The sequence below is a fragment of the Fragaria vesca genome, linkage group LG1 (assembly GCF_000184155.1).
Source record: "Fragaria vesca subsp. vesca linkage group LG1, FraVesHawaii_1.0, whole genome shotgun sequence".
Taxonomy (NCBI): Eukaryota; Viridiplantae; Streptophyta; class Magnoliopsida; order Rosales; family Rosaceae; genus Fragaria; species Fragaria vesca.
This window is the reverse complement of record NC_020491.1, coordinates 12721738-12735394: the sequence shown is the minus strand read 5'-3', so window position 1 is coordinate 12735394 and position 13657 is coordinate 12721738. Positions and strand designations below refer to the sequence as shown.

Sequence of the window (13657 nt, the reverse complement as noted above, 5' to 3'; positions counted from 1 at the left end):
ATATTCTCAAGTACTGCATCTTTATCATGACATGTTTTATCGAATAACTAGATATCTATGTTTAATAGCTACTGTACTTCGACACTTCTACTATCTTGTGAATTTTTGAAAACTTGTATTGATGATTTGGAGTTGGGATATAACAATAATCATTTGATTATAAATTGAACAATGATAATCAAAAATTTCTAACAAAAATTAGACGAAATAATATGTAAAAAGAGGTACCAAATAGTAAATATAGATTAATTATATTAAATAATGAAATATTTCATAAATTAAGGGTATTTTAGGCAGTTTGGGATGTGTATTAAGTATAATACTGAAATGAAAAACTTGATATGTGGTGTATTAAGTAAGGGGTGTGTATTAAGATATTAGGGGTGTGTATTTAAAATTTCTCTTAAAATAATTTTTGTCCCAAAAATTAAGGGGGTAAACTAAATTTAATCCAAATTAGTTTCATTTAGTTAGTGTGCAATTGATTTGTAAGCTCTACTTCTCTAAACTTGGGATTGAGAATCCTTCAAACAACAATTACTTAGAAAACGCTCCAACACCAATGAAAAAAAAATAAAAAATTGGACATAAGTGAGCGCCTAAATATAGAAATTCACATACAAGATCTTCTCCAAATTATCAACAAACAAGAGAATCCTCTCACTCTACTTCAAAGTATGTGGCAACTCTTTGCTCATCATAACCTTCACGTATGAACAAAAGAACCAAATGAAAAGTAAACCTAAAATAGAGAAAAATTACCTTTTCTTATAAAACAAAAAATAAAAAATAGAAAAATGAAAACTGAAATAGCAGTAGAGACCAAACGACGCCGTGCAATCAGATAGATATAGAAGTTTAATTCAAACAAACTATGAGTATGTGTGTTTTTGCCGCTATTAGCAAAGATGGCTCTAACTGGGTGGCGTTCTGTTGCTAATTCCGGCAATGAAATTGTAGTGAAGATGGGGAATTTAGGGCAACTCTCCAATCAGAATGCAATAGCTCCATATATCTCCGGCGGCAGAGGCGCAGCTGAAAGCCCTTCCATAGAAGTTCCTCCGACCACCGCCGCGAGCTCAGAGCTCCTCTTCCAATCCAATCTCAGGTTTGTGTTTGTGATTAAGAAGAAAGTAGGAGAGGGTTCTGGGTTTTGATTAATCGGGAGAGATACCTGAACAGAAGAAGAGCTTTTTGTTTATGTTCTTGCTTTCTTAATTGGTCTTAGGTTTAGCTTAAGCTTCTGCTCATTTAGTAGCCTTATTTTTTCCAAACAGAATAGAAACTGATGAAGATAATTATAGAATTTTGGTTATGCAATTTGGGTGTCCTGAGTAATCCTATAGTTACTGTTTGGATTAGAATTCTTATTTTCTCTTGACCAACAAGATCTTAGAATGAGTAAGAAACTTATATGAGCATTTGAGCATCATAGAACTGATGTCACATCAGTTTAGGAAATTTCTGCACTTGTTCATTTAGTTAGCTTTGAGCAACCATATCTTATGATTTAGACATTCATTTCAGAATCTATTTGCATGTATGGTAAAGCTTGTACTTTAGGCTTGGTATCTGTGTAGTTTCATGCAATTTCATTTAGAATTCGTTGCTCAAGTGTTTGAGGCTGAAAACAGAGGTCTATATTAATCAGTCATTCTGAGTTTTGAACACAGCAGCCTTTTTCCTAAAAACTGTACATTTCGGTTCATTATTTGGAATTGGTGTCTGCATGAAAGTTGCAGTACACATGTTGAATATCATTCAAGGATTTGAATCTCCTGAAAATGAGTTTTCTAGATTAAGTTATGATTTTTCAAAGTAAAGGTCTGCATTCTACAAAACAGTTTTCTGAGTTTTGGAGCCAGTCTTATTGTTACTACAAAACTGTACATTTAGGTTGGTTACTTGAAGTAGGTTTCTTCATAAAAGTTGTAGCAGACATCATAAAGATTATTTCAGAATTTGAATCACTTAAAAAGGATTTGTTCAGATTAATATATGATTTTTCAGAGTTGAGGGTCTGCATCAAGAAATTCTGCAGTTCAGTTTTCTGAGTTTTCGACCCAGTTGTCTATTTACTAAACACTGTACACTTCGGTTGGCTATTTGGAAGTAGTCTCTTCACAAAGGTTTTAGTAGACATCTTAAAGATCATTTCAGAACTGAAATCTCTTGAAAATGATTTTTGTACATTAAACTATGAATTTATAAAGTAGAGAGTCTGCATTAAGAAATTCTGCAAAATTGTTACCATGTTACTGCATTTTCTTTTTTATTTCAATAGTTTCTTTCATTCAAACTTGTTCAGATTCATCACCAACTGAACATAGACATTCTTAAACTTTTCAAAGTAAACTTAGGACACCATTTTCAGACTTTATTTGAGATACTTATGCCTTTTTGGAATCAGCTTTCCGTGTAAGTTTTCCTTCAACATAAAACTGCATCATATTTTGGTTAGTTGTCTAGCACCTCAAATATGAGTCAAATGGCCTGCGATTTTAGGTACTATGTTGTTAAGAGATGACCTCTATAGCAGTGTATGTTCTTAAGCTAGAATGATACCTTTATGTTTAAACTTAAATCTGTGGATCTTATTAAGAATGCAGGAAGATAATTTTAGCTTATTTGGACGGAAATAAAAATTAGATTAAGTCCAGAATTCCTTATCTCGGGTTGGTGGAAATAGACAAATGAATGGTGTTAATATGAATTCGGCATTTAAGGATTTGGAACTAGTGATATGTGGTTGGTTGAATTCAAGTTCACATTGAAACATAAGGATTAAAGTCTTGTAAATTTCACAGACGAAATTTCTCCTGGAAATTTATGTATTTATTCTGGTGATAATATTTTCTGTATGAGCTTATGCGTCTGTGTGTGTATCTAAGCAGTCCATCACCTATTACACAGAATTGTATCTAAGCTCATTTTTCTGCTCTAAGTATGGATGCATGTCTATCTCTGCACTATGCAGCACTTACTTGGGCTCTCATTTACCATCTCTGCACTTATTTAGAGGTACATCATCAATGTTCCATTATACACATAAAAGACTTTGTGGTCTTCAGGAGGAGATATGGTAAATGAGATCCAATGCCAACTATTCCAAATGACCCCTTTTTCTACCTGCGCTGTTGATATTCTTCATCTATACTAGTGCTGATGCTTGATGGAATTGTTGACAATCTGTAGATAACTTTTAATAAGTTTTTGGCTTTTTGTTTTTTTTTTTTTTTTTTTTCTAACATTTTGTAGAAACTAGTTTCACTTTGATTTGGTTTTGATAGGCATACCTCTTGAGCTTGGCTGCATGGCTGGGATCTGGCAGACCATCTTAGGAGTTTCCCCTTGGATCATTGGACCAATGATTCCATTGATTTTGGGGGGAAACTCCATTATTTTCAGGAGGGCTTTTCAGCAGGGGATGACGGTTGCAGTGTTTTTATTTTATAAAAACCTGCTAGCATCTCTTACATTAGCATCTGCTGCGCTGGTTACACAGTATGTATTCATACCATATTGGTTTCAATACACTGTTAACATAGGTCCTACTTTGTTTAAACTAACATAATTTTGTATTTGTATGTAGGACGGAGAGGCCTCCTCTGGGATGGATAGGAGCCTTGCGGGTTCTTCATCTTGCTATTCTTGAGTAAGTGATTATAGGTTTAATTTTAATACATAACATTAATAGACGAAAGACTATGATTTAATAAAATTATATGTTATATTATATGTATTCTAATAAATTTTTTTAACAGACCACTTGTGAGCCAGTTCTGTATTTTTACGGGACTTTGATATACATCAGCCAGCTTCTCTTCCTCCATGGCTGCTTGTGGTCCAGCACTGACTTTTATAGCAGCATGCTTTTTTGGGTATATTTCTAACTAACCCAAATTTCTATATAACACCTTAGTTTGGTAATGTATCGATACAAGATTATGCTTGTATTGGCTTGTGCGTGGTTGTTGATACGTAGAACTTACACTGGAAAAAGTATATTGGTTGGGCTTGTGAGCTTGGATATTGGTCTTGTCTTTTTTCTCCTAATGCCACTCAGTGGAAGCTAGAGGTATTTCAGGTTAAAGTTCAACCAGGTTCTCTAGGTTAAGAAATTCTGTATGGTGTATGTTTACAGTTCCTTCACTTATTGTGTGCCTGATCCCAGGTGGTAGAGGCCACCAAGTATTGTTTGTGTTCATATTTACATGGATCAGTGTTTTCTGGAGTTTTCTTGCAGTGGCTTCTCTTTTATCTTGATGCTTACATCTCTTGTATAAATAGCAAATGTCGATAGAACTTTTTCTGACTGTTGATTATTGCTCATAATCTTGTTGACTTTTTTTATTGTAGTTATCTTGAGTTGAAGTATTTTTTTATTTTCCTTGTATTAATGGGATGTGAAGTGTAGGGAACTTTTTTTTCTTCTTAAAGTTTGCAAATCTTCAGCTATGTGAATCCGGCTCATTTATGTGAAAGCCTGTAAGATATGTGGTGAAATTAGTGATGGAGATTCATCTGGTGGTATCTGTCTTTTACAACGTATCTGAACTTTTCAGGGTTTGATTAATTAATGGTGGTATCATTCTGTTAAGTTCTTTTCAGGGTTTCTTTTTGGTCTCTTAATTATTTTTGAATGGTTTTAATCAATATATCATCGATTCTATATGTCAAGTTTTATCAACTAGACTGGTAGGATAGATGAGCCTTGTTAGCCTGGTTGGGTCAACTCAGATATCTGACTGACTGGTTATGTGAGCTAGGATGTGTAAGTTCCAAAATCCAACCTCAGGTTTCTGCTGCATAAGTTTGGCTACCGTCAAGTACTACCCTTTGACGCACATGTGTTTGTTGTGCCCTGTGAGATAGTCTTAGACTTTCTTGTAGTGCGCCTCATCGTTGATCATGACTTGTTCCCCACAATTGGGGAATCATACATCAGTTTTCTCATTTTTATGTTGCAAGATAGTTTTCGGCAAACCAAGTGTGATATAAACAATTGCGTTACCATAGGGTGCTGTTCTGAGGTCAAAATTTTACTGATTTGTTGACTTGAATCAGTAATAGCCAGACTATATGCTGTTTTGTTTTGATTTCTTGATCATTTATCGACTCCTCAAGTCTCCAATCTGTATGAGCCAAATTTGGGAAATGAGAAGCTTTTGGAAAAATCTGATCTATGAAGCTTTGTTTTTCTGTTTGTTCGGTTGTTCCATCGTTAGACCCTTTGAATGATTCAGCAATATTGTTAAATGGAAATTTTGCTTGTAGCCATAGTAATTGTATTTTCTTGTATTTGAAAAGATAAAAATCAGATTTATGATAAATAACCATTAAACTACATTAAACAAAATGATTGTTTTTCTTTATACATTTATATACTTCAGTTTATTGTTTTTGTTTCAGGATGGAGTATGTGCACTGGACTGCTCGGAGCTTTCAGGCGAAGGTTTTAGGCATGATATTGATGGTGGGCGGAGGTTGTATCGTTGGATTTTATCACGGCTCCTCTATCAATATCATGCACACTTCTATTGGTACTCGGTTTGGAAGGACTGAGCGTGAACTTCGAGAGGACTGGTTTCGTGGTCCTCTTCTGGTGTTTGTGTCATTAGCTGCATCAGTTTGGTACAATCTTCAGATTGTAAGTTTTTTCTTTTATCTGAAAATTTATATCATTTATGTTGTTTACAAGGCTATTATAATTAGTTAATAGTTATCCTATCTAAGATTATAATTGTGTTTGACTGATTTTGTATCTTCAACAGAAGAAGGTGGCAGAGCAGGTAGGACCAGCCATATGGCTGAGTTTCTATATTTTTGCGTTGGGTACGGCTATGACTGTGCTAGTCGCTCTGGGATTAGAGGTGAGATCTCCACATGTATGGTATGTTATAGCAGACATCCGATTAGTCAGCTACATATATGCGGTGAGTTCTATCAAAAGAATCGGAATGTATTTTGTTTTTTGCATTACTTATTATTTCAAGTGATTTATTATTTGATATTTTTCTGGTTTAGGGCGTCGTAGTTTCTGGTCTTGCTTCATTCATCCAGATTACACTCACTAGAATGAGAGACCCTGTATTTGTTGCTGCTTTTAGCCCCATCTCATTGATATTTGTGATGGTGATGAGTCTATTAACATTGCGGGACGTCATACATATGGGGAGGTAAAGATTTTTTTTGTTGTTTAGGCATTTTTTTAGTAAAAACTTGCTATTTTAAGTATTAACGAATATCTTTTCACATACTCAGCATTTTAGGGGCGATATGCATCATGTTTGGGCTTCTTATGCTTCTGTGGGGAAAGGCGCATGATCCCACACCCCTAGTACTCCCTGTTCAGGAGATGACATATGTACCTCGGTCATCACCTTCAGCAGTGCCGTCGCTACAGCCACTGTCATCGCCACAGCTAGAGGCTGGAGAGCCAGATGGGCCAGGGCCAGAGCCAGAGAGCTGAGGTTGCATAGCCAGGGCCGGTAGAGCTAGAGAGCCCTAGGGTTTAGCTACATTACGACTTTGTATTACTTATGATTTAGAACTCCTACATTACGACTTTGTATTTCTATGATTTTTTATTAAATCAAGTTAAGAGTTTAGCCTTCAGGAAAAAAAAATTCCGTATTTTCATAGATAGTTGAATTTTGATAAGACGTTTCATTCAGTACTAACAAAGAAACTGCAAAAGACGAAGAGATAAAGATGGAATTATATTAATTCAACACTTCAGTGACAGTTTTTTTCTACAAAAAGATTCTGCACTGAGATTCTTAAAAAGTGATAAGCGTCAGCTTCAGAGGCAGCAATCTATATGCACATCAGACCATAGGTAACTTAACTTCAGATTGTTGATCAAGTACTTGCATACATGGATGAGAACAAGTCCATTTCCAAGTACAAGTCATTGTCATTGACCTCAGCAAAGTTATCAATTCCAGGTAGATACAAAAGCATCACAGATGGTTACTGCGTTCACAGCCTAAACAAAATTACATTGCAGGTTAACATATTTCTAGTTAAAGCACAAGAGTGATCCCTAAGCAGTCTCGTTAACAACCTTGTCAATCTCATCCACATGACTCCGAAGAACATTCCACTGCACAAAGGAAACACTGATCAATAGGAAATTTGCTGAACAGATATTGAAATGCAAGTACATTAAGATGCATACCTGATCCATCGGTAGTGAGATTCCTGAAAACAAGGGAAATAGTGTCATTCTATGCGCCAAATAATGAATCCAAAACATATTCTGGAGATAAAAGAAATAGTGAAATACTAATCATCATCCAAGCATAGCCTAGCAGCATTTTATTAGTTAATATGCTTCAGGCATAAGTTGATATTGGTTTATTTGTGTCTCTTCAACTACTTAAATTCCTCCCTAATTTGTCAGGGGTGAGAACACATCAGCTCCAAGCAACTGCAGATGGTGCAGAATGGGTTGAATTGTTTGTCAGGGAAATGGTGAGTGCGACTAGTGCGTATGATGCTAGGGGACATGCTGCAAAAGTACTGGAGGTTTTAGAGACGTCCATCAGTTCACGTGCTGGTGAGGAGGCAGCCCAAAAGTTTCAAAAGGTGAGTCTTAGTTTATGGTTCTTGTACATGCCACTTTGGGTCTTCAGTTATTCATGGTATTGTTCCCTATCTAGCTTCTGGATAAGTAGTGGATGGTTTTTCAGGAAAAGAGTTTTTAAGCCATCAAGAACTTAAGAAAAGAATACAGTCACTAGACTGGTGACACTCTGGAAGAAGCTGCTAAAGTCTTAAAAGTATTCATCCCCCATCAAATTCAAAAAATAAAATAAAACAAATAACACTAAAGCTGCCGGGTTGCTAGTGATAATGTGATACCACATGAAGTTGGAGAGATTATCTGGTAGGCAAGGATGGAGGATTAGAACCACAGTGCTGGAAACTAGACTATCGTTGCAATTTATTGGCAAGTCCGATCCAAATGACTTGGGTTGCTTTCTTTCTTCCACCTTGCTGCACCTCCTCATCCTCCACTCGCTGGCTTTGCTATTCATTCTTCTGGAGCCAGGCTATATGAAGTTTGAATTGCGTACATGGTTAATTTGATGTCCATGACGTATACGTTAATGTAACGGGCACGATAGGAGTCATACACCTATCTTTAGGCACACGTGTCACAAATATCTATGCCCTTAAGCATTAGACCTACCAGATCCATGAGCATCTACCAGGGCCGACAGACGGTGGCATGCAACTGATAGGTTTATGAAGACTACTGGTATGCTTTCCCATTTTACACTCTTCACAAGTTCACATGTGCCTTCCTGCTTACCTCTCAATTGAGGCATCAGAGAGACTTAAATTAGAACTTTAGTAGGTTATCGATCTTAGAGGCCTAGGATTTAATGTGCCCATGTATTGTAAGGTTAGGTTTAGGGACCTTGCACATATCTTCTATCCATTTTATTCAGAAATTCAGACTACCAAGTGTTTCTTGGGTTTCTTTCCCTACAACTCTTTATCTCCAGTCCATCTTTGAACTTGACGCTTATTTCACGTTTCTTTCATTGTTTCAGCTGGCAACCTGTCTTCCAGTAAGGTTACTTCCGTACTATCACCAATGCCTAAGGCTTCTATCTTGTATCATCAAATTCCTATGTTCAATGAGTAGAATGCAGTGGCAAAATTTAAGACAATCTATCTATATATAACAATGAAAAAAATCTGAAAAAGGGTGGCCGCTTCCCTCACTTTCTGCTCTTTCCCTCTCCCACTCATTGCTAAGGACTTTTCACCTACCCTCTCAAGTCAAACCAAACTATCCAGATATTCTCATTCCACTACTAGGTGCAAATCTTTTACCAAGACCAAATCCAGAACTGCAAAGCTACTTGTGGAACAGAAATCATCTCAGCCATGCACTCCCTCAATCTCCTAAAGTGCCTAGGCCAAAAGTCTTATACAAGTTAGGTGACTTAACAGAAGGATCAAAGATCCTTCACTCGCAAAAAATAAAAATAAAAACAGAATGAATTTCATGAACGTCTTGCGTGATGCAGAGATAGCAAATTTAGTAAAACCTGACAATTCTATTCAATATGAACTCATAGATCTAGTAATATCTTCCTCGTAAAAATGCACACTGACCAGGCCACTGAATCCTCAGTGATTGGGCACCATAAGCTACCCGCCTTTAGATATTTGGTGTATAGCTCTCAAGATATTCAACTAATTCCACCACTATTCTTCCACACCCAATTCAATTACCATTTTTCATGCAACAGCTTGATCACCTAATTACCACTAGCTTTCAGTGAAACGACTGTCAAGAGTGCTGCTTAAGATTACGATTGATCACCTAAGTACCACTTTTTCCTCTTTCATGTATCTTCTCACCATATCATTGCTTATCTTAAAACAGCTATACAACTTGTCCAGATTGCTGAAGTATCATGTTCTTCAGTTTAGACTTATACATGGCCCAACTCAATTACCTTTTCTCATAACACGGAAAACTCTTACTCTTACATTATCATTTTCATGCCTTTGAATAGCTAATATCAAAACATAATCATGGGAACTTTCAAGTGTTTTGCTTAAACTGAGCCTACTTTTTTACTTCATTTAATTAAAATTCACCCTTGTAACTGATGTTTGTTTTGATTATTTAAAGCATAAGAAACTCAATTACACTATCCGAAACACGAAAACCACCGACCAAATCAGATACAGGATAAGCAGATAAACCCCGAAAAGTACGAAAGACAAAAGAGCAAACCTTTCTTCCCAGGCATTTGCTTGCCATCCTTGACATAGAACTCGCGAATGTCCACAATAACCTTGCCGTTCCAGTTCCTCACTGTCACTCTCCTGTTCTTTGATATCTGCAATTTCCAACCAAAAACCCTAAAAAAATTACACTCTGATTTTGATCCTATAGAGAAACCCTAACCATATATGCAACAGAAAACAGTAGAAAAGAGTGCGAAAAGAGAGAGAGAGGGGGTGGTGACCTCGCAGACGACGATGTCGTCGGAAGAGTCGTCAGAGGAGGAGTCTCTTTTGGCGGTCTTTTTGGGGGGCTCGTGGGCCTCAGTGTCGCCGTCGGACGCGTGGTTCTCCTCGTCCTTCCGCTTTCCTCTCCACGACGACATTTCTCTTCCTTCTTCTTCTTGATCGGCGCTTACTTCCTCTGTGAGTTCTGGGGACTTCAAAGAGAGAGGGAAGCACACTGAGACCGACTCGTATATATAGGACCACGTTTGACCCTAAAAACTATGTTTTTCTATTTGGACCTCCAAATTTCACTATATTGCGACTTTATACCACTTATTTCCCGATAAAATATTCCAGTATTTTCATAAATAGTTAAATTTTGATAGAAATTTCAAGTGTAAATAAAGAGACTTCGATTTAAATATTGATACTTGTTTAAGGAAATTACTTTCCTGTCTTTCTGTTATGTGTCTTAACCTAATCGTTTCCTTATTAGAATATATTTCAGTATTGATAGATATTCTAGATCCTTCGGGAGACTCTATGTAATGCCTATAAATAGACCTTTCTATCAATAAATGAGTAAACTCTTATTCTCGTTATATGTTCTCCTTCAACACGTCATCAGCCCGTTGTTCTAACCCTGAGTTCATAGCCAAAAGAAAACCCTAACCCTAGAAGACCAAAACCCAATATCGGCCGACGAAACTTTTAGTACTTGGCCGAACCCGAAACCCATCATATAGCCCTTGTTTCCAGGATTCCAAATCCGTCGGCCTCACCCCAAGAACCGACCGGAACAGTACCGAACCTGTCACCGGAATACCCGAACCATTTGTCTCACTAACGCCGCCGGTTCACGCCTTTCCCGGAGTCCGATCGCCTTCAAATTTTGTCACCAGTAGCGCGTCGTTGTCAGAGTTCTTGTATCAAAATTTCACTGCAAGAACCGGTCCAGAAGTAGGTGAACCGCTCAACAGACCGACGGTAACGCATAAGAAGAAGAAGGAAAAAGTTCTCAAAACCCTAACATCGCAACGCCACAATTGCGCGCCTTCATACACGCCGTGCTAGGCGGTCTTCTGTTACATCTTGTCAACAACAAATCTCCAAGGTTCCAAGCACTTTCACGCCCGTCTCCGAAAGCGAATTCTCCGGCAATCAAAACGAGGTAATTTTTTTAAAAGTTGCTGCTTTTGAGTTTTTAATTTCATAGTCGGGGTTCGTAGCCTTCTTCTCCATCCCACCTTTCTTTATAACGTGGGATGATATTGAGGGATTGGGACCCCTCATATCAAGTTTGATTAGTGACGGTTTTGTCACGGTACAACTCAAAAAGAAAAAAGAAAAAAGGGAAGAAATCGATTGTGACGGTCTAACAGTCACGGTTTTTCGCATCGATATTGTGACCAGTACATCTTGGTTCACGTTCTAATTCCATATACTTGATTTTAGAATTCGAATTCTCGATACTAACTATCTCCCTTGTCTTTTGTAGATGACCGAGCCATCTAGGCCAGAGTTTGAAATCCTTGATGCTCAAGGAAAAGAATATCATAGGTGGGTGTCGGACGTGACTCACACGTTCGTCGGTAAACGAAACACCACCACGATTTTCCCTTCGGATGTTCCTAATACTCCTCCTCCCAGTCTGGAGACCAAAGCTCAAGCCCTCATGTTTTTGAGGCGTCATATCCACCCAATTCTGAAGAAGCAGTATTTGAAAAAAGAGGATCCCAAGGATTTATGGGACGTTCTAAAGCAACGCTTCAACAATGTACATGACGTACAGCTCCCAGAATTGACTGCGCGATGGGAAACCATTCGTTTGCTGGATTTTGCCAAAGTTGAGGACTATAACCAAGCTATGTTGGACCTCCAGGCAGAGCTTAGTTTTTGTGGAGTTGATAAATCCGAGCAAGATATGATCGAGAAGACCTTGAACACCTTTCCCTCCTCCATGAGCTTACTTGCTCATCAATACCGCCTTGAGTATGAAAACGAAAGAGTTAAGACTTTCAGTGACCTCATGAATATACTTTAGAAAAAAGAGAGGCATCATGAGATTATTCTCAACAACAATGCAACGTCGGTTGGGACCAAGAAAATCCCTAAAACTTATCAGGCTAGTGGTCGGAAAGCTCCAAGGCAAAAGAAAAACGATCGGGCCGCACCTTATGCACGTGGGAAATCTGCACCACGTGGGGGAGGCAAAGGGAACCAGCAACGCGGTCGAAACCGCAGCCTCACATGGAAGAGGGATGGCGGCACCACCGCCAACAACCAAGGAGGGGGCCGGTCCGGCCCTGGCTCTAGTAGAGGTGGAAATCTGTCACACCCCAATTTTCGAAGGATAAATTTCAAAAAATTTGGGCATGATAAAACTCAAATTCTAAATATCCCATAACCTACTCAACAATTTCCAAAACTAAAAACAATACCGGAAATGTAAATGTCAATAAACTCATCAACTGAGTTAAACATTTAATCTCCTTAATTACATTAACTTTCAAAAGTCTAGTAATAAACTACTTCGCTCACATGAGCTTAAAAACAACTACCATAAAATACAAATAAATGTATAACGACAAAAACCCAGCTCCTAGGCCACTGCCTCAAACCTTATGATCATCACCTGCAGGTCTAACCCCTACATCATGAATTGGTGCACCGGGTTGTAAACAACAAACCCGGTAAGCTAAAAAAGCTCGTATGAGTAACTCTCAAAATAATAACTCAACAATCCTAACAACACATATAATTAAAATTGGTAATTCCTGCCTTGATAACTTAGTTCAGGAATCACCTAAAAGCAAGAGAATTCAAAAGAAGCAATTAAGAAAAACACAATAATTCAAAATCACTCAAAATCATAAAAGAACAAATAATTAAAAAGAACGCAACAATTCGCAATCAAACAAATCAAAATGAAATCCTGCAAAAAGGCATAGTTCAGGAAATACTTAAAAACAAGAAATTTTGAAAGACAACATATAAGAACATCATACAATCATTTCTCTACTCTTACTTATGAGTTCGCCAACACTTAGTCATCCCCCATAAGTAACCAACAATGCGTACTCATGGGTTCGTCAACACTTAGTCATCCCCCATGAAGTACCGACTGACAGACTAGAGCTCTATACTGACCGTAACCAATCACCCGGCCAAGGCTTGGTTCCCGGTCCACCACGAAGGCTTCTAATCTAAGAATCATCACTAAGGCACACACATACACAACTAATGCACAAAACCACACTAAGGCACGCATACAAATATTCTCCCATGGTAACACTTATCAAATCACAAATTAATAATATAATCATAACCGTAACCAATCACCCGATTAAAGGCTTGGAACTCGGTTTGACTATTTAAACAACAATTCACAACATAAAATCTATCATCGACAACAACACGAGCATTTCATAAATTATATCTTTCCGCCTAGATATATTTATATAAACGAAGACATAAATATTCCCACTAGAATAATATATCAACAACCATATTTCAACATCACAATATCACATGATCGGAAGTCCTTTTGAAAGATTTTATTTTACCAGAAAACATATTTTCACTTACCCATGAGCCGTTGACGATCAAGCTCATTTATTTTTAAAACAAAAATCATTTTTCCTTTAAGGACAACTTCACATCTAACCAT

General features: G+C 37.5%; 3 protein-coding genes across 3 annotated transcripts; 2 read left to right on the top strand and 1 right to left on the bottom strand.

Annotated features, from left to right (window-relative positions):
• The first annotated feature begins 908 nt into the window (after nt 1–908).
• Nucleotides 909–6472, top strand: LOC101295760 (auxin-induced protein 5NG4-like). The gene is made up of 7 exons (XM_004289246.1): nt 909–1108; nt 3409–3504; nt 3593–3655; nt 5413–5650; nt 5775–5936; nt 6028–6179; nt 6265–6472. Exons 1-7 carry the CDS (start codon nt 909–911, stop codon nt 6470–6472), a joined length of 1119 nt encoding a protein of 372 aa, XP_004289294.1.
• Nucleotides 6473–6696: 224 nt separating this feature from the next.
• On the bottom strand, nt 6697–10197 carry LOC101304416 (RNA polymerase II transcriptional coactivator KIWI-like). The gene is made up of 4 exons (XM_004288096.1): nt 10005–10197; nt 9770–9875; nt 7184–7206; nt 6697–7108 (listed from the first exon to the last, which is right to left on the bottom strand). The coding sequence occupies exons 1-4, from the start codon at nt 10143–10145 to the stop codon at nt 7049–7051; spliced, it is 330 nt and encodes a 109-aa protein (XP_004288144.1). The 5' UTR covers nt 10146–10197; the 3' UTR covers nt 6697–7048.
• A 1288-nt stretch (nt 10198–11485) lies between these two features.
• LOC101295465 lies at nt 11486–12031 on the top strand. Its single transcript, XM_004289245.1, has one exon. It carries the CDS (start codon nt 11486–11488, stop codon nt 12029–12031), a length of 546 nt encoding a protein of 181 aa, XP_004289293.1.
• The last annotated feature ends 1626 nt before the right edge of the window (nt 12032–13657 follow it).

Coding starts and splice junctions, on each gene's coding strand:
- LOC101295760 (XM_004289246.1), top strand. CDS start 909: ATGGCTCTAACTGGGTGGCGTTCTGTTGCTAATTCCGGCAATGAAATT. Junction 1,109..3,408: donor CTCTTCCAATCCAATCTCAG/GTTTGTGTTTGT, acceptor CATTATTTTCAG/GAGGGCTTTTCAGCAGGGGA. Junction 6,180..6,264: donor GACGTCATACATATGGGGAG/GTAAAGATTTTT, acceptor TCACATACTCAG/CATTTTAGGGGCGATATGCA.
- LOC101304416 (XM_004288096.1), bottom strand. CDS start 10,145: ATGTCGTCGTGGAGAGGAAAGCGGAAGGACGAGGAGAACCACGCGTCC. Junction 9,876..10,004: donor ACGACATCGTCGTCTGCGAG/GTCACCACCCCC, acceptor TGGAAATTGCAG/ATATCAAAGAACAGGAGAGT. Junction 7,109..7,183: donor TCTCACTACCGATGGATCAG/GTATGCATCTTA, acceptor TCCTTTGTGCAG/TGGAATGTTCTTCGGAGTCA.
- LOC101295465 (XM_004289245.1), top strand. CDS start 11,486: ATGACCGAGCCATCTAGGCCAGAGTTTGAAATCCTTGATGCTCAAGGA.